The sequence below is a fragment of the Rhododendron vialii genome, chromosome 3a, assembly GCF_030253575.1.
Source record: "Rhododendron vialii isolate Sample 1 chromosome 3a, ASM3025357v1".
Lineage (NCBI taxonomy): Eukaryota > Viridiplantae > Streptophyta > Magnoliopsida > Ericales > Ericaceae > Rhododendron > Rhododendron vialii.
Genome location: NC_080559.1, coordinates 35,421,044 through 35,445,176, shown reverse-complemented (window position 1 = coordinate 35,445,176; position 24,133 = coordinate 35,421,044). Strand labels below are relative to the sequence as shown.

Here is a 24,133-nt window from a genome sequence, read left to right as displayed (position 1 = left end):
TTGAATAGAAAATTGTCAATACTACTTTACCAAATCTATCCGGATTTGGCCGGGTGAAAATGAGAAAGCTATTAATACGTGCTTATCATTCATGAAACTGCACGTTCAAATTTCACAGAAACCAAAAGTTTCAAACTTTGGGCTATTAGAGGATTCGTCTGATTATTAATTTCAAGGCTTTAAAATCTGTCGAAATGCGCGCAAATCGATCCGGACATCCGATTGTTAGAAAAAGAAAATACTACTACTACTACTAGTTTACCAAACCAAAGAGGCGTGCTAGCTTTGGCTTTACTCCATCTGTTTTGTTTTTTAAGTCTTGGATCGTTTTAGATCTAACGAAATGATTACCATTAGTTCCGAACCGGAACCCGGTTCTGCAGTAGCGGCCTAACCGCGAACCGGACTGCTCGTTGCGTTTACATAAAATGCCTTCGCCGTGCTAGGGTTGGGTTATAAAGCTCACTTCACGTTACTGTTTCGAAGTCAACAGCGTCTGGATTGCATACGCAGTTCAATTGCTCGTTGATCATGCTCCCCTCCCCAGGTCTCCTCTCTCTCCTCCTCCTCTCCTCTCTCTCTAGATTTTATGCAACACAGATGGAAATATACGATATGCATTGACAATTTCTATGTTAGCTTAGATTGCCTGTTTCATCGTTCTTTTGTAGCTTCTCTTCCAGTATCTGAATAATCGTTTATAGCTGTATTATTTTAGGGTTTTTTACTGGAACTTATCTTTATGCAAAAATTAATCATTATTGCTTCCTCGATTTCTAGCTATAGCAGAAATTGTGCCTTCATGTGTCTATTATTTACAGATCAGCTATTGTATCTAGGTCTGTGACCTTGTGTTTACTGGATTGAGCTCTCTCTCTCTCTCTCTCTCTCTCTCTCTCTCCCCTTTTCGCTCCTTGTGTGTGTGTGTAAATTGTTGAAGTGATAATTTGCTTTGGGGGTGGAGGAGCTGGGGCAAAGACTCGAGAGCCCCCTTAGGTCTATCTTGTGTAGTTGGGATTCAGGACTACAGACTATGGGAGTTGATATATCATTCCTTGCATAATGGATTTTTGGCACGTATTTCTGTTCCGGGGCTTTTTGTCTTGCCCCGTGTATGTTTGTTTGGCCTCCTTACTACTTAGCTTTGACACGGGTTGCAATGTTGCATCCGAGTTTTGATGATTATTATTTGATTCCTTGACTTTGTAGAAAGGAAACTAGGTAAATCTATTCTCAAAAATTTTTCTTTGGTATATCATGACAAAGTCACACAATTGACAGGCGAGTCAATAGAAATTTTCTACTTTCTTGGATATGAGTCTTATGATGCATTGTTTCATTTGCTATTGACTGCTTTTTGATGTTTTTTAACATATTTGAGAAGATCCATTTGAATAAGTTGCGGTTCTTGGAGAAGCTAATGTTGAGAGATTTATTGATACAATCAAGATTATAAAGAGGAATTTTGCCAGAATTGTTGAGTAAATGAGGGAGTTATATTACACCATTCATGATTAATTGATGATTATTGTCATCAGCGATATTTTGAACGTCATTTGCAGAATATGTTGGAGCTAGTAAGGAGATGAAGGATATTGATGTCTCTATTTTTTTTAAATTACCAATGCAGTGATATATAAATATGCAGGCTAATGGCATTATCCAATGAGTAGCATATAATTTTTTTTCTTGCATATTGGTTATTAATTTCTGATTCCCGCTGTTTCATACTAGGGTGAATTGATTTTGTGTACAATTGCTGTAATACATTTCAGTAAAGTTAACTTCAAATCAAATACTTGACCTTAGGAGCATGCCTATTTCTATTGGTGTGCAACTGAATAATGGTCTTATGGTATTATGTGTTGCTAGGGCATGGTCTGCATGGATTAGCACAAGGGAATGCATACTTGTGTGTATCTTTAAGTGTGTATATGTCCATTTTGAATGAACAACTATCTATTTGGGGTTATCATTATAGACCAACTCACAACGTGTCCTTGTCTTTAGTATTTAATCTGGAGCAGCTACCTAAACCAGGCATACGCCATTTATTTCCTTTTACCTTTGTCTTGACGCTTTGGAGCATTTTTTTTTATTTTAAATTTATGTTTGTGCTTTTGCTTGCTTTGACAACCTCTTTGTCCAGAAAACTGTGAGTGTTGAAGGAGTATTATCTTGCAACTATAAGCTGGTTTTTCTTTTCTTGTAGAAAATGCTCTCTTTGATGCATCACAATATTCATTTTTCGGTCAAGATGCCATGGAGGAAGTTGAGTTGGGGGGTATGGAAGATGAAGAAAATGAAATTCCTGTCACTGGGTATGGTGATGATGAGTACCGTCTCTTTGATAGGGAAGAGGTAAGGCTTGTTTATGATTTAACCCTTGCAAGCAATTTATTTTTGAGTTCATGTTTGCATTAGAGATGAAGCTACGACTTTTTTAGTTTGCTTGTGTCATCAACTCATTTTGTAAGAAGTAATTGTTCAACTTTGGGAAATAATATTTTTTCCTTTCCCCTTGTTTTCCCCCTCCTCTGTGACCTTGCTAATCTTACTGGTCCTCACTCTTAGTGTTAAGCATCATGTCATTCTGTGGTTTTGCATTTCCGTTGTGTGTTGAAAGTACTTATGGACGCATTACTAAAGTTTAATTTCAGAATACTATTTCAGTTGCCTTGTAATATTGAAAGGCTTTGTAATTAGTACTGTGACATCGTTTATGATAATACTCGTTTTGTCACGTTTTGTTTGTCCATCTACCCATTGTGGATGTCTGGAAAGCACGAAATTTTAGTTCTCCCAAACTAGCCCTTACAAATAGTGATTACTTCAAAATTAAGGATAAAGGGCAATGACGGATCTAGTGGACGCTTACATGGAAGGAGGGGAGGTTATTGACTGCTGCTCTTTGAAGCCTTAAAATAAGTTCGTGAATTGTTGCAGGGTTGAATATTTTGGCAAATGAGGTTTTCTTGTCGAACATATGTCTGAAGGAAAGGTGCGTTGATGCGGTCTATAACTATAAGAAACTACAATAGAGGTATTCATTCGTGAGGTTGTCATACTTGCTTTGCAGGGTGGATATTTGGAGGTTTTATTCTCTCGTTGTGGGTGAAGCCCATGGTTGGTGATGTAGGATATAGGGGGTTGTGGAGAGTTTGTATGTTCAGGGGAGTTAGTGTTGGTTTCTTCTTAAATGTTGGGAATATGTTATAATGAAAGGAAACAGGTACAAAAGGAGGACAAATTATCCTCTAGGGACAAACATAAATACGAAAGGCAAAATGACATGTCACTCAAAACTTTTTGGAGGATATGGGTCTAGAATGTCTACTTTGGAATCCCTTTGATGATAATTATGCAGTTGAAGACCAAGGAGAATGAAGCCGTTGAAGCAATAGTATGTCGTTGGGAAACTATGTGACAAGGACCTTAGTTGTTTGTCATCATCGATGAAGAAGGAGAAGGGAGAAAAGTACTTGTGGTGGATCATGGATGTTGATGGGGGTAAAAAAAACATCGACGTGGCTATTGGGCTTTGGGGTCCCATAACTTGGGAGGAATTGGTCGTGGCTTCTTTGCCTCTTAAAGTCTTGCATTTGTGGGATCTTGGAGAGGTCATTTGAGCTGGAATTATAGTTTGAAGATGGATGGATGCTATTAGGAAGGTTGTTGCTAGAGATTAAGAAAGGGAGAGAGGTTCTTGATTCTCAGAGTCGTCAAGAGGGAAGTTGGAGCTTGTGAGGGACTTCCATATTATGTTGTGGTTGAGGTTAGGGCTTTGGATGGAGAGGTCATTTGAGCTAGAATTGTAGTTTGAAGATTGGTGAATGCTATTAGGAAGGTTGTTGCTAGATATTGGGAAAGGAAGAGAGGTTCTTGATTCTCAGAGTTGTCAAGAGGGTAGTTGGAGCTTATGAGGAATTTCCATATTATGTTGTGGTTGAGGTTAGGGCTTTGGAGTTCTTAGCTATGTAAGCGATTGAAGTATCATGAAGCTCCGATAGAGGCTAGGGTTGCATTGAACTCGGGCTATCACAGATTTATAGCCACCGTAGGCACAGAACTTGGATGCGTAAATGAATAGAAGCAATTAAGTAACCAGCAATCGTGAGAGCGTTTAGAAGGAGTTTATGGGTTTAGTGAGTAGGAGGGTTGCAGGAGAATAGCCAGGGAGGGTCAGATCACAGATGTTTCTGCGGATGTAGTGCTGGAAGCTATGATACATGGATCCGTGATTTTTGGCAGAGTATCCATGTTGAAACAACACGACACAGGTGTGGGGTAGGTGTCGGGTGGGGCGACTTTTATTCGGACACTTCTGATTTTTCAGATCTGATATCACCGAAGAAGAAGATTGTGACAATTATGGACGATTAGTGCCTTCAAAATTCTTTATGTGCTGCTATAATATCATGTGATGAGGTTTTATTTTATTTTTGTTTCTCACAAAAGTGGGAGAAATTACTTCTTTTTTCCTTTAGCATATTGAATGGTATAAAAATTTTGTATAGAAAATCATTTTATGACGCATCCCATTGTCTCTATCCAAATTTGGATTCATATTTGTGTATCTTCTATTTTAAACTTTTAGCCTTTAGGTATCCAATCCTTAGATATACACCCGCCCAGTGTCCGCGTAACATAGGCTGGAAGACGGCAGGTGAGAACGGGACCATTGTTGTGCACCATGAAGATAACGTAGGTTGTGAAGCAACGTTGAGTGCTAGGGCATTAATGCCACACTGCCTCCCTTACCTACACTTCCTCTGGTGTAAGAAAACATTACGTGATGCCGCCCACTTGCCATCTTTTTTAGTATCTGTATTACTTGTCAAAGAAGGTAACAAAATTTATCGTGGTCATTTCTCCAATTCCTAACCACCACTAATAAACAAAGACCCCCTAAAAGGTCAGGGTAAAAATATGACACAACTCTCCATTGTATTGGTGAAAAACAAAGGATCCTCTCAAAAATCCTGTTTTCTTTTCACGGTCTGCAAGAAACTTTTGCGGCTTTGCCATTGAGTTTAAGCTTATGTACTATATTTTTTGCGGCAAGTTTTTCCTTCTGACTTTCGGTGCTCTTATTATAGGATGTTCAGACAACTGCAATATCTTTTTTGGTTAATTCTGTAACTGCTGGATATGTTGGATTTATGGGGTCTGATGTATGCATTGTGCATTTGTGTACTACTTTTGAAGCTTCATGGGAGTGAATCCTGTATTCTTGTGTCTAACTATGTTTTATCTCGTTCCTTCTAGGGATCAGTTACTGGATCGTTATCTGATATAGATGATCTTACAAGTACATTTGCAAAGGTCAGTTCCCTTGTTATTATGGAATTTAGGTAGTAAACAGGAAACACATAATTTTTGTTTGTTTATTTTCTGTACTTTGATAACAACTTGTCTTATTTTATGCTTGAGGGGTTTTTAGCAATTAAATGGTATTGCTTTTACCTTCGCATTTTGCTAGTTTTGTTCCAAGTGCATTTACCTGCTCATTTTACCCGAAGCATTTCGTCGCTTACTAAGGCCTCATCTCTGGGTGCCTAGGTACCATCAAGATGTATTCCTTTGCCTGTGCATAAATGTATTCCTTTGTTCTGGTGGGATTTTGAGAATTAAAGATTAAAGATTCTTCATAGATTTTAAAAGAGGAGATTTGCAGAGAATTTGGGCTCAGCATAATTCTTCTGTGATTGATGAGCGGTGACTAGTGAGGAGTTAAGGCCCATCCCAACTTTGGTCCAAAATATTTTGTTTATTCGCAATGGGGCACCAACTGCCTCCGTGTGTTGTCAGTTAGGCACCATTTGATGCCCCGTCCCAACTTCAGTAAATAACTTTGATGCATTGAGTTCACCAAATTGGGGGGGGGGGGGGGGGGGTTATCTAAACTTTAAGAATTCCGCTGTATGTGGACATGAAAGCATGATAGAGCTGGTATCATGGAAAAAGGCACTGAGAAATGATAATGAGTTCACCAAATTGGGGGGGGGGGGGGTTATCTAAACTTTAAGAATTCCGCTGTATGTGGACATGAAAGCATGATAGAGCTGGTATCATGGAAAAAGGCACTGAGAAATGATAATGAGTTCACCAAATTGTGGGGGGGGGGGGGGGGGGGGGGGGGGGGGGGGGTTTATCTAAACTTTAAGAATTCCGCTGTATGTGGACATGAAAGCATGATAGAGCTGGTATCATGGAAAAAGGCACTGAGAAATGATAATGAAAATAGAATGGGCTATTTGACTTGTAAAGAGGAACAAGTTGATAATCTTTCCAGTATCACCATGGTGCTGTAGCATGTGACATTCCTAAAGCTTTTTATAACACCTACAGCGTACACAGATCATTTTAAGATTCTGGTTTATCTTCTTGCGGTTTTGAGATAAGTAGTTCTGTTTTGCAGTTGAACAGAGTAGTTACTGGACCAAGACATCCTGGGGTAATTGGCGATCGAGGATCTGGATCAATTTCAAGGGAAAGTAAGTTCATATGTTGCATATTGTTGTGTGGTGTTAGAGCTGGTTGAGAGGTTCTGATTCTCGTTGTTTAGTAATATATGGTCTTGGTTTTTGTTTGCCTTGGTACAGATGATTGAGACAGGTGATGTTTTGTGGTTCTCTTTTGCTATTCTATGCCACTTGTATTTGTAATTTTGTATGTCTTACATGCTGGGGTATTTTCTTTATTTTCAAACAGCAATAAAATGACTTATATGGAACTTTATTTGCTGCTGTTAAATTGCTATTCTACTTGCATCAAAGGCCATACACAACAAAAAGAACGAAGTGAAGTTAATTGAAGCCGCCCTGCCCTGCCCCGGCTCATCCCCTTTGTTGTCCATTTTGATGAATTATGGCTTGCCCCTTGGACCACTGGGGCACGTTTACTCTTTTCTTCAGGAGTTTGCTTTGGTTGACTCTGGTGGATTGAGAAGATTTAACCTTGTCTTTTTAGTGAGAAAACCCAAAAGCTTTGACAAATCCCTTGTGCTTATATGTGCATGTATACATATGTGCACATATGTGTTTCTGTATTTATATGTAGCACACAGCCAAATGGCAGTGCGCCCTTCATATCATTATTGTTAGTTAAAAGAATTGTAGCTACAAAATACTAGAAAAAATTTAAGCTGGATCAGATTTGATTTATAAAGCCTGTTGAACATTCGTGCAGTGCCAATAGCGGTGTCTCTTTCTTTGTTTTCTGATTTTTGTTTTTATTCCCTACTTTTGGGCACTTCTACTAAATCAATACTCTGATATTCTTTTAATCTTCCATTCCTTGGGTCCATTTTTTTTTAATTGTTGTTTAACTGCAGGTTCATCTGTCACCGAATGGGCACCGGAGGCAGATTTCCATGACTGGCTAGATCAGCATACGTTTGACACAGAAAGTTTCCAGGAAGGCAAGAGATGGTCATCACAACCGCATAATTCCTCATTGCATCTCTCAGAAACAAAACCCTTGTATAGGACGTCATCATATCCTCTGCAGCCACATCAGCAACAACACTTTTCAAGTGAAAGTTCCACCCAGGAAGGAAAGAGATGGTCGTCACAGCCTCAGAATCCCTTGTACAGAACGTCGTCATATCCTCATCAGCAACAACAGCTTCAACACTATTCTAGTGAACCTCTTTTGGTACCCAAATCGGCGTACACTTCTTTCCCTCCACCAGGTGGCAGATCTCAGCAGGCTTCACCCCGAAACCACTCCACTCACCTGAATGTTTCATCTGTTATTGGTGGTCATCAGTTACCCCTTTCTGCCCCAAACCTTTCTCCTTTATCAAGCTCGAATCTTCATTTAGGTGGATTACATCATGGGTTGCATTACGGTGGAAATATGGCTCAGTTAAACCCTTCTGGTCTTGCTATTAATAGCCAAACACAAAACCAATGGGCCAATCACGCTGGCCTATTTCATGGGGACCAATCTAACCTCATAAACAATATTTTGCGACAGCAAATCCCTCACCAGAAAGGGTTGTTGTCCCCGCAGTTAATACCAACACAGCAGCAGCTACTGCAACAGCAGAGAATGCATGTTCAACCATCTTTAGCCCATTTCTCAGCAATGCAATCCCATTTATTTAGTGGACTTCCTTCTTTGCCCTCACATTTGGGTAAATACAGTGTGGATACGAGAGACCAAAGAGTTAAATCATCACAAAGAAGTAGACACAACATGCGTTCTTCTCAACACGGTTCCGATAATACTATTACCCAGAAGACTGATAACAGTTGCCCACAGTTCAGATCCAAGTACATGACTGCTGAAGAGATAGAGAATATTCTCAGAATGCAACATGCCGCAACGCATGGGAACGATCCATATGTAGATGATTATTATCACCAAGCTCGCCTTGCAAAAAAAGCTACTGAATCGGGATCTAAACACCGTTTCTGCCCTATCAACCCAAAGGAGCTTCCTTCTCGATCACGTAACAGTTCAGAATCGTCACATCCTCATCTCCATGTTGATGCACATGGTAGGGTCTCTTTCTCTTGCATAAGAAGGCCAAGTCCTCTCCTTGAAGTGGACCCTCCTTCCTCTGCTTTTGGCAATGGGACTGAGCAAGTTTCTGACAAGCCACTCGAAGAGGAACCAATGCTTGCGGCTAGAATCACCATCGAAGATGCTCTCTGTCTTCTCCTTGATGTGGATGACATTGACCGCCTCCTAAAATTTAGTCAACCACAAGATGGTGGGGCCAATCTCAGGCGTAAGCGACAGATGCTTTTAGAAGGCTTGGCTACATCGCTTCAACTTGTTGACCCACTTGGGAAAAGTGGGAACCCTGTTGGGCTGGGCCCCAAAGACGACATCGTGTTCTTACGATTAGTTTCTCTGCCAAAGGGCCGAAAGCTCCTTTCTAGGTACCTGAAACTTCTCTTCCCTGGTGGAGAGCTTGCAAGAATAGTTTGCATGGCAATATTCCGTCATTTGAGGTTTCTGTTTGGCGGTCTTCCCTCTGATTCTGGTGCGACCGAAACAATCACTCATCTTGCAAAGACAGTTTCCGCATGTGTTAATGGAATGGACCTTAATGCCCTCAGTGCTTGTCTTGCTGCGGTTGTTTGTTCATCAGAGCAACCGCCACTTCGTCCCCTTGGAAGCAATGCCGGAGATGGAGCCTCAGTTATTCTAAAATCCGTCCTGGAGAGGGCAACTCAACTTTTAACCGATCCTCGTGCTGCTACCAGTTGTACCGTACCAAATCCTGCCCTTTGGCAGGCATCGTTTGATGCCTTCTTTGATCTCCTGACCAAGTACTGCGTTAGTAAATACGATAGTATAGTACAATCGTTGTATGCACAGAATCAGCCGAGCACTGAGATTGTTAGTTCTGATACTGCAAAATCTATAAGCAAGGAAATGCCTGTTGAACTCTTACGTGCTAGTCTTCCACACACCGATGAGCTCCAGAGGAAGCTGTTAATAGATTTTGCTGATCAATCACTGCCTGTGTCTGGATTTAATGCTCTTGGAGGGAGCAGTGATCGAGTAACTCCTGAATCAGTGAAGGGTTAGCTGAGGAAGTAGGGATTATTGGAAACACGTCCTGAAAAAAGATAACCATATTTATGGCATGGACTTGACCCATGGAACAACTGGGTATATCCATCTGTCAGAGGGTAATATTAATGGCTACTTCTAATTTTCTTTTATTTCTTCTTTTCCCCGTATCTCTCCAGGGTACCGACGAAGGTATGATCAGAGCCTTTTTATTCTGATTCTCTGAATAAATGTCTATTACGTGGAGAAGCCTTGAAAGTAAGTTCGTGCGTAGAAGCTTTTGTTTGGGCATCGTAATTCTGGTGCTCTGTCGTGACTCGGGATATCGTTGGATGCAAGGTAGATTGTACAGGGACATCCATGGGATTATTTCTACAACTTGTGATGTTTTCCCATCTTACTGTATCGACTTGACCCCCCCTAAAGGGAAAAGAAACAAAAAAACCAAAAGATAAAAAGGATGAGAAATGAAATTCTTACTGACTGTGAAGCAGAGATACGCGGGTATGGCGAGAAAGAAGTCTGAGTTATGCAAGAAGAGGGTGTTTGTCTGTAATTCTGTATGGTTGGGTAGCTTGTTGGTTTTTGAACTTTTAGGTGTTTAATGTGTAATAGTCTAAGATATTGTTTCATGTATTTCTCAGACGTTGGGTTCTATCTTGTTGTATATTACTAGCAAATTAGTGTCCTTCCTATGGCCGCACGTAACCACACTCCAGAGGATATGGATGAATCTTACCCTACTCTCTGGATGATCCAGTTAAGAACGTTCCTTTGGTTTATGTGAAACAACTATGCAATTTCTTGTTCTTTCTGTTTCCCACTTGTTGCAATTTTGGCAACAGGGAATGCTCGCTGATGCTTGTGCATATTATCTTCCCCGACGATTACTAATCTGGCTGTCACAGTTACATCCTGCAGTTAAGTGTTATTTAATTTTCCTCTTTAAATATTTTCCGTTGTGGTGGTGACAAGGTGGTCGTATGGTTCTGGTTGTGCTTGTGGATGGAGGTGGCAAAGCCGCAAAGGTGGTGTTGGTGGGTTAGTAGGGGGAGGCTGTAGCGTTCTCGACAATGGTGCTACAAGTGGAGAGGTGAGGACCAAGGGATCCAATAGTGCATTGTGCCAATGCACTATGGGGTGTTAGGGCACCTCGGTGATTGGACACAATGAGGGCTTCATAGTGCATTGGCGCATTACGGAATCTCCTTGTCTGGAGAGGTGATGGTCCATAATCTGAGCAGGTGATCTTGGTTCCCCTCTCTTTTATGACAAAGTTGCCTCAGGTGCATTTTTCTTTTTTTGAACATATACCTAGTAATCCAAAATCTAGCTAAATTGCAAAATCTAGCTAAATTGAAGCGCTTGTGATTTTTGGTGGGTCCAATTCTACCCACCCGAAGTGTTGTTTACAACTTACAAGATGTATTAGACGTTTTTTCCAAACACCTTGTTGACTTTATTCTCTGTGCCCCCCATGAAATGCCATTGGTATCACTACCAATCTTCTCTTGCTGTGCTCATTATTGGAACAGTTCCTCTTTTATTATTAGTTTACTAAAAATCTCTCAAGGGTCAAATTCCACCACTAATCCGCTTACTTCATCATTCTCTAGAAACAGTGCAAAAACTTAATACCTACTACATGGAATTTGACTCTATTGCGAAGTCAAAGTTTTAGTGCAAGTTGGGGTGCTCACCGGCACCACCATTTTTTCTTTTTCCTTTTTTTAAATTGGCGAAGAGAATTTTATGAATAAAACTCGGTAAAGGGTATTTCGAGATAAAAAAAAGAAAAAAAAAGGAAAAAGCAACAAGGAAAAGGAATTGAGTGGGATTGTATTTTGAAGCAAAAACGAACTCCCACATAGGGAGCTGTGCTACGTGCACAGACTGCTGTGCACAACAGCCTTTTTTTTTCCGGCCCGGGTCGCACAAAAATGATCGGAGCCGCTCATTTTGTTCAAAATATGTCGTTTAAGGTCTCTGTAAAAAATGAGCTTCGTTCGATATCGTTAGAGGCGTTAACAAAACACCCAAAATCACTTCAGAATTTAGGCTCCGATCATCTTTGTACGACCCGGGCCAGGAGAAAAAGGCTGCTGTGCACGAATCATTTCTGATTTGGTAAACCGCGGGGTTGACAATTGTATGGAAAACACTAAAGAAAACCTGAGCCTTGGGGGATTAAAAGACTCTACAACTACTGACCCCTCAAACTCACGCATCTGTTTGTAGTGGCTGTGCTGATTAAATTAATTACAAAAGTGCATGCGATCGAGAAAATATTTTCGTGTTTGTGTGTGTCTGTGTAACCACTAATTGCTTTTTTCAAGATACTTTCGGAGTAAGTTTTCTTTGTTCCTAGCGTTCCTCATTAATATTAGTATAAGGTAGTAACTAGTAAGTATTGAAGCAAAAGTCATTAGGGTCACTTCCAGACAATTATTCTTTGTATCATCAATGTATATATGGGACCTTTTTTATGAGTAAGCTCACCTGGCAAATGGTGAGGTAATTAATTGGTAATTAGCAGTATTATATCTCTCATGAATTTTATATTTTTGTGGGGAACAAGAGATGGGTAATCTCATAAATTCAAGTACCTACAATTTATACGACCCCATTAGATCGGTACATATCTTTGTCATAAGCTAGCTAGTGTCTATTTTTTCTCATTTTTCTTTTTCTTTCCTTTGGCAGCTTCCTCCTAGCCCTTGTTTTGCTAGTTTTCTAGCTACCCTTGTGGTTGGTTGCTGGTTTGCCTCATCTTGATCTATCCATTGTCGATATATATCTTTTTTTGCCGATCAAAAAAAAGATAACATTTTAGATTGGTAATTTGTGTGTACATACTCCATACATACGTACTACATACACAACAAATTTCCATTTGTATACTTAACAAGTGTAGTTCACCTGGTGTCTTGTTTTTCACCATCCCCCATCTACAAAGTCTCTCCTTTGTAGCTAGCCTTTTCAAGCAAGCTAGCCATAAAATAAAAGACCATTTAGAAACACTTCATGAAAACCACACAATAGAAGCTCACTGGACCTTCTCTCCTTTGTTTTTGAGAGCCTCCCAAGTATGTTTAGAAGTATAATGGCCTGTAGGAGATATAACCCATATAACTTGATTAACTTCATCTTTTTTCTCCCTACTAGGCTGAATTGAAGTAGGAATTGAGTGTTGAATCTGCTGAATCAAGGAAGATCTTGGTCGAGGCCAATTCCACTCTCCATCCAAGATAACAGAACTGACTTTTGCAGTGATAGATCTTCTAAGATTAGCAAGCCCTCGATCACTAAAAAGCTTGTATAAAGGACCATTGGGATGCCAATTGTCAAGCTATAAGAAAGTCCCCTGTCCATCACCAATTAAGTGCTTGACAAAGCTCTGACACTGGACTCTCAACTTCAACAATTTCCTCATAGTCCATGAGCAATCCTCATATTGCTATGTACGCAGGGGTGTGTGTTATCAAAATTCCTGTTTTCTTTCCAATCGACGGAGAATCGACGGGAAGCTGTATCGTAAAGCTTGCTGGAATGTGGATGTGAAAAGTGGAGTTTGGTTCCTTGCCGTATTTCAGGACTTCTTTGGAAACAAACAATGAAGTGGATGAAGTATGGAAGAAGATTAACAAAATGGACTTTATTAACCCTCAAAGTAGAAGAACAAACAATCGAAATGATTGAGTGAACAATTACAAGTTAATTCTACTCCTAGAAAAGAAAAGATAAAGGCCTGATTGGCGTTGTTTGTGTGTCTTTACAATGATGCCTAAAAAGACTATTTATAGGAAAACAAATATGCGCAGGAAATAACTTCCCAACTTCTTCAATACTTCTTATTCTCCTTTGCTTCCACTTGTCCAAATAACTTCCCACTAACATCAAAGTGTGTAGGAGTATGCCAAGTGTTATTTTCAACCGCCAAGTGTGTAGGACAATGCCATGTGTCCTTTCAACCTCCAAGTAAATAGAGATACGCCAAGTGTCCTGCACATGTTATTAAAATACAAATACCAAAAATAATAATAAAATAGGTTGCATTCCCATAATTCCCACATTTAGGCCGATTATCGACGGACGGTGAATATATGGTCCAAACAATGCCCCCTTTATTCATTTGGGTAAAGTGCTAACGTAACCCAAGTGAATAATGAACTAGTTTTAAATCACCCCTCTGTCGATATCAACGGGTGATAACTCTTTACGGTGTAAACATTTACCCCCCAACTCTTGAAGAGTTTTAGATAACTTTTACACTAACCCTTTCATTTTTTGGACTGACATAACGAAGCCTTAAAGGCTTAAAAGCCGTTATCGAGAATAACATGATGGGATTTCAAGGCTTAAAAACAACCATCGAATGGTGGCATGCCTCCGTCGATTAGTTTCCCTTTAAACCTTGATTCCTACTGAAAGGAAGCAGGAAGCATCGAAATGTGGTCCGTCGATCAGAGCACGATACATATGCCATGAGCCCTGCCTAATCCCCACAATAATGAACTTTAAAGTTATAAACAACAGCCAATTAATAGGCATCATTTGGCTTCACACTTTGGCTACTGTGCATATGCATAAATACCAAATACCAACATTTATTAGCCACTCCATCAAAATCTAATTTTCCGTGTCCTCCAAAATGTATATTGATCGACAAAAATCAATACGCAAAGTATTTATACCCATGTTTGGCTGAAAACGTACTCCATGGTTAAGTTTTCACCATTACATCTTCTTAACCAATATGGAGGAGTGGAAGGATCATTTTTTACGTCGACCATCTATGGTCTAAATTGAAAATCTCTAGTCGAATGACCCTCAAGACTCGACTTGCGTTTCAATCTTTCGAACCCCTTAAGTTTTATAGTTGGCTCTTCCAAAGATGAATTTTTGCCCCCCAAGTTCATTTGGCAAAACCAAATAATACCGGGCAACCATCAATTTTCACATATTTTCAAAGGATTCTTTTGGCTCATAAACGTGATTACAGTTTATAATCAAGGGCAATTACTACCAGAACCATGATGCCAAATAGGTTGTAAGCCTTGTGAATTATGATCGACAGAAAAATGTTCCTATCGACGGGAGCATAACCTGCTATCCATGGCTAAACAAATTGATTTCTTTTACCGTCGATATCCAAACAAATTGGATAAAGTTTGTCGGCCTTGGGTAACTGGAAAATCCAGAGCAAAAGGCAGCAACATATTGGCCACTTTACTGCCATTGGTGGTTGTAAGGCCAATTTCCTTCCAAAACCAACATGTCTCCGTACATTAGTCCTCTTGGTGGCCATAATCTTCAACAAATGGCTTAATTTGGCCAAACGAAGGGAATGGGTACTGGATCCATTTAATTTATTTGGCCTTCTCATTCATCGACGGAGATTTTTTTTTTTTTTAAGAATTGTTCCAAAGATTGGCCAACAAATAGCCGTCCTTCTTTGAAAAATTTAACTGTTCAAACCTTCCATTTAAGGCTGAATGCTTCAACATTCTAAGCCATTTTGTTTTAACAATTTGGCTTTCTAAAGATGAGTTTGCCCCCCAAGCAAATTCGATATCAAAAGAGGGCTATTTCATTTCATAGTTTGGCCATGTATGTCCTGATTTCGTGTAAAAATCTTGAACGAAATCAGCCATTGGCCTTCGTTTGGCCAAAATATGAGTAACCGCCATTTCATTATTGGCTTTTGTTTTCTCCATGAAAATCACCATTATAATTTTCCGTATCTCTAAATAATATATAGGAAACCATTATCATAATTAACAGGATTGGGGCAATCTCAAATCAATTGATGCCCCCCAGTGAATGCTTTAAATTATGGCCAACGTTTCCTTTTCTGTTCGAACAGAGACCAACTATTACAATTTGACAAATGGCTTCTCAAGCCATTTATAAGTCATACCCTTTCAAGGCTTGTGCCGGGTAAATCATATATATACGAGAAAACAATTTAAAAGCAAAAGGAAAAACTGTAGAAAAGCAATGAACATAGATATCTACACCTCTTAACCAAAATTGGGCATGTTTCAACCAAAACCAATACGGATACCAATATAGATGGCTTCTAAAAAATTCATACCTCTTCCGAATATTGTTGATCAATAATTGAACAAATAATTCTGGGGTTCTTGTGGTTGATGTGTAGTGTGCCATAAGAGGCACATATTGACTTTGATTAGTACCAAATCCATGCGGTACTTTCAAACCAATGGGAATGGTTTCATTTTGGTCATTACCACATTGACTTCCAACTCCATTACTTCCACTAGTATTTGGAAGTGGTTGATAAAAATCCGTTGGCCTTGTTGGGCTAGGCCTAGGTTCAAAAATTGAATTTTCAAATACTTGAGAAAAAGGTACCTCAGTAACATGATTTGGACATCCACTGCTTTGTCCAAGGTTAACGTTTACTGGTACTTCCATTATTGGCTGATTTCGAGCCATTGCAACTTTAAACATAGCCATCAATGTTTTGGCTATTTCACTCTCTGGATCATTTAAAACCCTCGCAAATCGTTGAATCAAGTTAGATGATTCAATCTCTGAGCCATTTGGTGCCATTGCTCACTTCCAAATTAGTAACGAGGCCCTCCTTCTAGCGCCAAAATTGTTATCAAAATTCCTGTTTTCTTTCCAATCGACGGAGAATCGACGGGAAACTGTATTGTAAAGCTTGCTGGAATGTGGATGTGAAAAGTGGAGTTTGGTTCCTTGCCGTATTTCAGAACTTCTTTGGAAACAAACAATGAAGTGGATGAAGTATGGAAGAAGATTAACAAAATGGACTTTATTAACCCTCAAAGTAGAAGAACAAACAATCGAAATGATTGAGTGAACAATTACAAGTTAATTCTACTCCTAGAAAAGAAAAGATAAAGGCCTGATTGGCGTTGTTTGTGTGTCTTTACAATGATGCCTAAAAAGGCTATTTATAGAAAAACAAATATGCGCAGGAAATAACTTCCCAACTTCTTCAATACTTCTCATTCTCCTTTGCTTCCACTTGTCCAAATAACTTCCCACTAACATCAAAGTGTGTAGGAGTATGCCAAGTGTTATTTTCAACCGCCAAGTGTGTAGGACAATGCCATGTGTCCTTTCAACCTCCAAGTAAATAGAGATACGCCAAGTGTCCTGCACATGTTATTAAAATACAAATACCAAAAATAATAATAAAATAGGTTGCATTCCCATAATTCCCACATTTCGGCCGATTATCGACGGACGGTGAATATATGGTCCAAACAGTGTGTAGATGGGTCCATGGCATTTTTGTCAACCTTTGGAGTAGCCGAGTAGGGGTGCTCTTTTTTCTTCTCTAGGTGTACAATACCCTACTTTAAATTACCAATTAATTCAAAGTTAATGTTATATTTGTCAACCTAGTAACCTAGTTGAGACGTATTACCAATTTGAATTATCAACCGGATATATTTCTTTGACAATGATGCTATTGTTATTCTCATTACTAGTTTGTTGTAACATTTACTTGATTAAGTTGATTAAATTCTTTCTCTTATTAAAAAAGATTTCAAAGTTTATGTTTGTATGCAGGACTGATATGGCCTCAAGAGTCCAGACTCCAGACACTGTTATTACAAATCTTATTAGCACCTCTACTGCGGCTATCACTCGATCTACAGAATTGAACTAGAGAGTGAAACTTACCTTCTCATACGTTTAGCTACATATTAATTACTCTAGAAATTAATTAGTAAGTTAGTTCACAAGGGTCTACAGGAGGTAGTTAGTAAGTTAGTTCACATGGGGTCCAAAGGCTTTCCATAGCTCTGATCGACCACAAACACCTACCCTGACCTCCCACAAGGAAAGACCAGAAAATATCATTGGGCTACAAGCCTTTTGGCAAGTTTACGGATAATTTGAAAGCTAAGATACTGGTTGGAAACATCAGTTAAAAATAGACAGATCACAGAAGAAGAAAGCTTACAAGGAAAATGATCAGAGATCACAGAATAAGGAAAATGAAGACTGTGGGCAACTATAAAATTAAGCTGAGAAAAAGCAAAAGATGTGATTTCAAGAAATCATAAGACTTGTCATTCCATGCATCAAACGTAAAATTCCAATTTAAATTTTCTTTTCAAGTAGTAGTATGGCTCCGTTTGTTTCTATGTAAAATGTTTTACAATGTAAAATATTTTTCATGTAAAATATTTTTCTAGAAAAACAAACTTCAAACTTTTATTTTTCTGTATTTGGCTAGCACTTCAAAATATTTTCAGAAATCAACAAAAAAGTATAAAGAGAGAGGAGGGGCTTAAACGGTTAAGAGGTCTGAGATTATTGGAATTGAACGTGGGTCAGAACTAACGATTGAAGAAACTGAATAGTGAGAATTGCAGTAAAATGCAGCGGGTTCATTTCGGAAAATAACTTACGGAAGATTTAAGAGTAAGTCATTTTCATCCAATTGATAGAAAATGTTTTACATGTAAAATATTTTTCTCATTTTTTACACAACCAAACACCGGAAAATAGGTAAAACATTTTACCGAAAAATATTTTATGTCCAAACAAACATTTTTCAGGAAAAGAATGCTAAACATTTTTCTCGTAACAAACTATTACGCAGTTAAGTTTCTTTGAAGAACATTGAAATAAAGTTCCACAAAAATAACATTTTCCCCTTACTTTTTGGTAGTTTGGTCAATGTGGGCATTTTATTCATTGTGGAAAGTGGTGTTTAGGTAGAAAGTAAAAAATTAATTTCTGTCGAATTAAGCTGGAAGTCAAATAAGATTATCTTTGGATTTTTGGATTAACTAAGTCGGAATTTTCATTCTCACACTCCAAAGGCAAATCTTTGTTTTCAGTTATCCCTTCAGTTATAAGAAGCTCATGTGAGCTAGGCAGGACTTGTCGAGTCGTAGACCCACATCACTATTTTTTATTTTATCGGCAAAAATATTTTATTAAAAGGAGACAGGGGAGAGAAATTTCAACCAAAAGTTGAAAAATACAGCCTGATCAGACAAAGTCCAAACACCCTAGAGGGCGATAAAACTCCAAGGTAAAAGTAATAACCTCTTATATAAACCAATCACATATGAAAACACTTTGTAAAACTCTACAAGGGCACCCAAGGGCCAAAAACAGGAGAGAGAGAGAGAGAGAGAGAGAGAGAGAGAGAGAGAGAGAGAGAGAGAGAGAGAGAGAGAGAGAGAGAGAGAGAGAGAGAGAGAGAGAGAGAGAGAGAGAGAATATATTAGTTTAGCATTCTTTTCACAAAAAAGGTCAATCAAGTTAGCACCAATCATTCCGCATTTTGTTCATGAGTTTAAATTGTTTTCACCATAGGTGGAAAAGGTAAATTTTCTATCACTGCCATTTGTGAGTCCATACCATACATTTGTCGTAGTAATTTAAACCGCTTATTTTGTAGATTCTACAAATGTAGTATATCCACGCAAAAAATCAGTTTGATCGAACATTGATCAATATGGCAAAATTTGAATTTTAGTTTATAAGATGGACAACCGTGGACAATTGAACTTTAAAATATTTGACTGTCCATTTTATATAACAAAATCTAATTTGTCCATTTTATATAACAAAATCTAATTTTTGATATACCTATCGATGTCCAATAAAATTGATTTTTTTCCGTGCATATACTACTCTGCAGGTTCTACAAGATGAACGGTTTAAATTACTATAACAACAAACGTGCAGTTGGGCCGTGACGGAAACACTATTTCCACTTGTGGCGGATAGAATTTAATCTCGCTGTTCATAACCTAACACTAACCCTAACCCTAACCCTAACCCAAGCTTATCTTCTTATCAAGAAACCCTTCACCAGCTCACCTTTTAAAAGTCTTACCCAATGGTCTCGTTGATGATGCATGAAGTGTCTTTTGCAGAGAGAGAGAGAGAGAGATTCTAGTAATGAGACAGAGACAAACAGAAGATGTTTTCTTTTCCCCTAAAATCTAAGTCCATCTTAATTATGTTGATCGGAATATATTAATATATGTGGGAGTGAGTGCTTTTTGAAATTTTGATAGTTTCCTCTTGTTATTTCTCTGCGTCAGTGTGGTTCTGGACCCATTCTTCTGCTTTCTTGATTACTACCGTATATAATAAGTGATTAGAAGATTATTATGGCAGCAAACAAATGTCAATGAATCGGGCTTCTGATCTCTAAAGGGGCGCGCTATAATTCTCAAGGCCCACCCTTTTTTTTGTTTTTGTTTTTGTTTTTGTTTTTTCCTACTTTTCTTGTTTAATAATTGTCTTGCTTCTATTGTACTTTAACACAAAACCCGAGCTAGCCAACTTGCGTAATCTAGGGTTCATAACAATTATTTGTCCTTTAACTTTTTTTTTCTCCCTGCATGATGAAAAGTATCCGGAGCTAGAGCTAGCTTTGTTCCCAATATTCTTCTCATGTGTTCGGACCAACTTATGCATACATTAATTTCATTCATACTCTCTGTCCCATTTCAATAAAGTACTTCCGCTTTTTTAATTTTTAGTTTTTTTGCACTGAATAAAAGAACTAATCGAGATTTTTATTTGGTGCGAAGAAACTCGAAAAGTCATGTACGAAAGAACTTTATTTTTTAATTCAAAAGTTACACGTTTTCTCGTAAAGAACTATCTAAAAAGTACGGAGGGAGTAATATTTTACATCTATCTCCCCTTAATTCCTCACCAAGTAATTGTCGAGTTTAAATCTTGAGAGAGCCTCAAAAGGGTTTAGAATTAGAATGAAATGGTTTACTATTGGTCTACCCCTTAAAATTCTTCCACGTCAATATTTATTTTTTCAAGAGACACAAACCCAGCTAGCTAATTGATTCAGACTACAATTATTGTCTTTTGACTTGATTAATGACTTGATCTGTTGCGGGAAAAGTTTTCATGACCAACAGAACCGTAACGTGTAGGCTGGGGTTGAAAACTTATCAAATTGACAGAAGATAGAGATATATATTATATACTATATAAAACCCCATGCTTAAAATTGCTACATTGAAAATATAGGACGTGAAGAAATCTGACCTGAAATGGAATTATACTGACGTGTAAAAAGTATAAGACTTTCACACACTCAGGGTCGGCCGAGTGATTCCGGTGGATACCTAGATTTTGGGAGTACTTCTCAAGGTCTGGAGTTTGATTCCCCACAAGGTGAACACATTACAGTAAATGGTGGGCCGTAAATAGTGTGGCTGCGCGCAAGCTAGCTCTTCGGAGGTTTGGATTGCGTGGTCGGGTCTATTTAGGCCCCGTTCTACATTCCAAAATAAGTATTTAAAAAATAATCACATATTTTCAAGCTTAAAAATAATGAGTTTACGAAAATAATTTTTCAATTTTTTTTTGCAGGGTATCAAACAAGATTCATATTGCATATTTTTTGATTTCAATAAACTTATTATTTTTAAGCTTGAAAATTACAAATAAGTACTTATTTTTTAAAGGGGTAAACTGAAACACTATTTTAGTAGCTTGGCTGTTGGGCTGTTCCTCCGTTACAAAAAAAAAAAAAAAAGACTCTTCTTTTTTCAGATATTTAAAACTTAAGTGCAGAGCTTCGAAAAGGACTTGTGAAACCCTAAAGTCCTTCCACTACAATTAGAATTAGGATATGTTGGTGACAATTTTAGGATCAAACAATAATTTTAATCAATTACTCTAAGAATTATTAGGGAGCCCTTTCTACATTAATTATCAAATTCTCGAAAGACTTCCGGTATATAATATACCGTATATTATATGATCGATTAGTAATAGTTCTTGCTTTGTGAAGATATTTTACCAAACAAGCCCTAAACAGTTGCTTCGGTTTGTTATTTTCCTGCATTTCAACACAATTTTTTCCTGTGCGGCTGTGCCACAAATAATCATTTCTCACCATCCATAATCTGATAACTCTTGTTTTTTGCATTTAGTTTGAAATATATCGGCACACAAATTAACCGAATATTTTTACAAATTTTTAGCTTATTATACAACTGTGATCTGTTTCAGGTTTTTGATTGATTTTCTCGTATTTATCCCTTAACCATATAATACCTAAAGGCATAGCTCAATTATCGAACATTTAAAGGTGTATTCGCGACAAACGATTAAAGACGATAGAGGTTTCTCTCTTAATTTCACTGTTACCCTTGCTTGCTTTTTCATAATATAAACTAGTGGAGTCTAAAAGGCTATGTATTTTAAAACACTAAAGTGGAAGATTATTTGTGTGGTGCTTTGTCTAGGTTAAGTATGTGTTCGTACTTGTTAACAAGAATATATTAATGAATGAACGATGAACTAACCCAAATTTCAGGGAGAGAGAGAGAGAGAGAGAGAGAGAGAGAGAGATGTTGATGGTGGGGGACTTTTTTGGTCCTCATGAGCATCACGTCACCGACATTTCCTATCTATAAAGCTTGGTCTTCCCTTTCAACATTTTTCCGCAACAATCACAAAGAACTTCAATCATTTTTACACTTACAGTGGAGAGAGAGAGAGAGAGAGAGAGAGAGAGAGAGAGAGAGAGAGAACAAAGAAATGGGTAGAGCACCATGCTGTGACAAGGCCAATGTGAAGAAGGGTCCGTGGTCTCCTGAAGAAGATGCAAAGCTTAAGGCTTATATTGAGAAGTATGGTACTGGTAATAACTGGATTGCTCTCCCACAGAAGATTGGTAAATCTCTCTCTCTCTCTCTCTCTCTCTCTCTCTCTCTCTCTCTCTCTCTCTCTATATATATATATATATATATATATATATATATATATATATCTCCCCCCATATTAGCTATTTTGGATTAGGGTTTTACTCTACCAATGGAACTTTCGTACACTATTTCGATACAGAATGATTTGGTCTTGCAAATGATCATACAAAAGATTGATGTAGCAGTTTCTGATCCTATGCAATCACAAATTGTGGTTTTAAATAATCTTAAACAATATCACTGCCACATCAATTTGAACTAATTAATTTTTCATAAGAAACTTTCTACCTTTAGAATATGTATTTCAAGTTTTCAACACCATGTGTTTGAAAAGATGCATTTATTTCTCAAACTCATTGAATATGACATGATTTCCGATCAACACACAGGGCTTAAGCGATGTGGAAAGAGTTGCAGGCTAAGATGGCTGAATTATTTGAGGCCCAACATCAAGCATGGGGGATTCTCTGAGGAAGAAGACAACATCATATGCAGTCTCTATATAAGTATAGGGAGCAGGTCTCTCTCTCTCTCTCTCTCTCTCTCTCTCTCTCTCTCTCTCCCCCCCCCCCCCCCCCTTGGCATGAATTTCAACCTAAGTTTCTTGTCCTATGTCTTTGTCCATCATTCTCTAGTTAAAGAATTAATATATTCCCTCAGCTCCAGATCCAAACCTCTATGGCGTGTTCTAGTTCTTAGTAAAATTATTTCTGACCGGATTCTATGTATGTGAATTTATATAGGTGGTCCATAATTGCTGCACAATTGCCTGGAAGAACCGATAACGACATCAAGAATTATTGGAACACCAGGCTAAAGAAGAAATTGCTTGGAAGGCGCAAGAATTCAAACATCAATCGCCTATCAACAATGAGCCATGACCCGAAAGATACAAATGGGATCGAAGAAAAATCGTGTTCGCCGATCCTCAGCGACTCGGCCCTTGAAAGACTTCAGCTCCACATGCAGCTTCAAAACTCTAATATGTGTTTCTACAACAACGTTTCAATGTGGCCTAAGTTGCTTCCCCTCCAAGAAAAGATGGTTCAGAGCATTAACCCCATGCAGTTTTCCTCTTCTAGTACTCAACTAGGTCAAGGACAAAAGGTTGGAATCTATGAACAAATAAGCAATTTAAATTTGGACAATCTTATGGATAGTTCACTTGGCTTCAACAATGGAAGAAATCTACTGGACTCAACTATTGTGCCAAGTTTAGCTGGAATCGAACAATCAAACGAAGGAATTCAGACATTCCAAGGGGAGGTCGATGTTGGGTTTCAACCGCGGGAGGAATCAATAGCTGAATTTGATTGTTTTAAGGAAATCGATTGCTCAAAGAACAATTCGATTTGGTGGTCTAATGATCAGTTAGACTCGAAATCAGCTTCCTTAAACTCTTGGGATTCTACTTCTGTCGTTCGATCAAAGGGGACGTACGAGGATTATGTACTAGGTTACAATCTAGAGTGCTAAGGACATCAAGTGTGGATGTCTGATTGTTTTGAAGCTCATAAGAAGGGAAGATGAAGAAGATGGTAATTGGTGGTGTTGTAAATCGTGTGCATAATAAAATTGTTCTGTTGTGGTTTTCTTTCCTATGATTTTATTTTATTTTTACCATAAAGCAGGTGTTCTTGAACTGGCTTATGCCTCGACTATTGTCAGAATCTTGAAGTTAACGATTGCACAAGCCAGTGAATAATAAAACTTGTACTCATGATCAACTCTAGTTTGAGGCATAGCATATTAAATACCATTTCGGTTATAATCAACAATGAGTTGATATGTATAATTTTTTTTTTGGTACTTCTGAAATTAGCTGGCCATGCACAATCGCTTAGGCATTACAAATCCCAGTTTGACGTTGAGCAGAA

General features: G+C 38.3%; 2 protein-coding genes across 2 annotated transcripts; both read left to right on the top strand.

The window, feature by feature from the left end:
- The first annotated feature begins 400 nt into the window (after positions 1 to 400).
- Positions 401 to 10,347, top strand: LOC131320886 (protein PAT1 homolog 1-like). The gene is made up of 5 exons (XM_058351785.1): positions 401 to 547; positions 2,213 to 2,361; positions 5,269 to 5,325; positions 6,422 to 6,497; positions 7,337 to 10,347. Exons 1-5 carry the CDS (start codon positions 532 to 534, stop codon positions 9,550 to 9,552), a joined length of 2,514 nt encoding a protein of 837 aa, XP_058207768.1. The 5' UTR covers positions 401 to 531; the 3' UTR covers positions 9,553 to 10,347.
- Positions 10,348 to 21,835: 11,488 nt separating this feature from the next.
- Positions 21,836 to 23,855, top strand: LOC131320885 (transcription factor MYB36-like). Its single transcript, XM_058351784.1, has 3 exons — positions 21,836 to 22,225; positions 22,646 to 22,775; positions 23,000 to 23,855. The coding sequence occupies exons 1-3, from the start codon at positions 21,931 to 21,933 to the stop codon at positions 23,730 to 23,732; spliced, it is 1,158 nt and encodes a 385-aa protein (XP_058207767.1). The 5' UTR covers positions 21,836 to 21,930; the 3' UTR covers positions 23,733 to 23,855.
- Positions 23,856 to 24,133: the final 278 nt, after the last annotated feature.

What these genes read in the sequence shown, in the direction of transcription:
- LOC131320886 (XM_058351785.1), top strand. An exon ending in GTCTCTTTGATAGGGAAGAG is followed by an intron (nt 2,362 to 5,268) that starts GTAAGGCTTGTT and finishes CGTTCCTTCTAG; the next exon opens with GGATCAGTTACTGGATCGTT. An exon ending in TTACAAGTACATTTGCAAAG is followed by an intron (nt 5,326 to 6,421) that starts GTCAGTTCCCTT and finishes TCTGTTTTGCAG; the next exon opens with TTGAACAGAGTAGTTACTGG.
- LOC131320885 (XM_058351784.1), top strand. Translation starts at nt 21,931, where the DNA reads ATGAGCATCACGTCACCGACATTTCCTATCTATAAAGCTTGGTCTTCC. An exon ending in TGCTCTCCCACAGAAGATTG is followed by an intron (nt 22,226 to 22,645) that starts GTAAATCTCTCT and finishes ATCAACACACAG; the next exon opens with GGCTTAAGCGATGTGGAAAG. An exon ending in TATATAAGTATAGGGAGCAG is followed by an intron (nt 22,776 to 22,999) that starts GTCTCTCTCTCT and finishes GAATTTATATAG; the next exon opens with GTGGTCCATAATTGCTGCAC.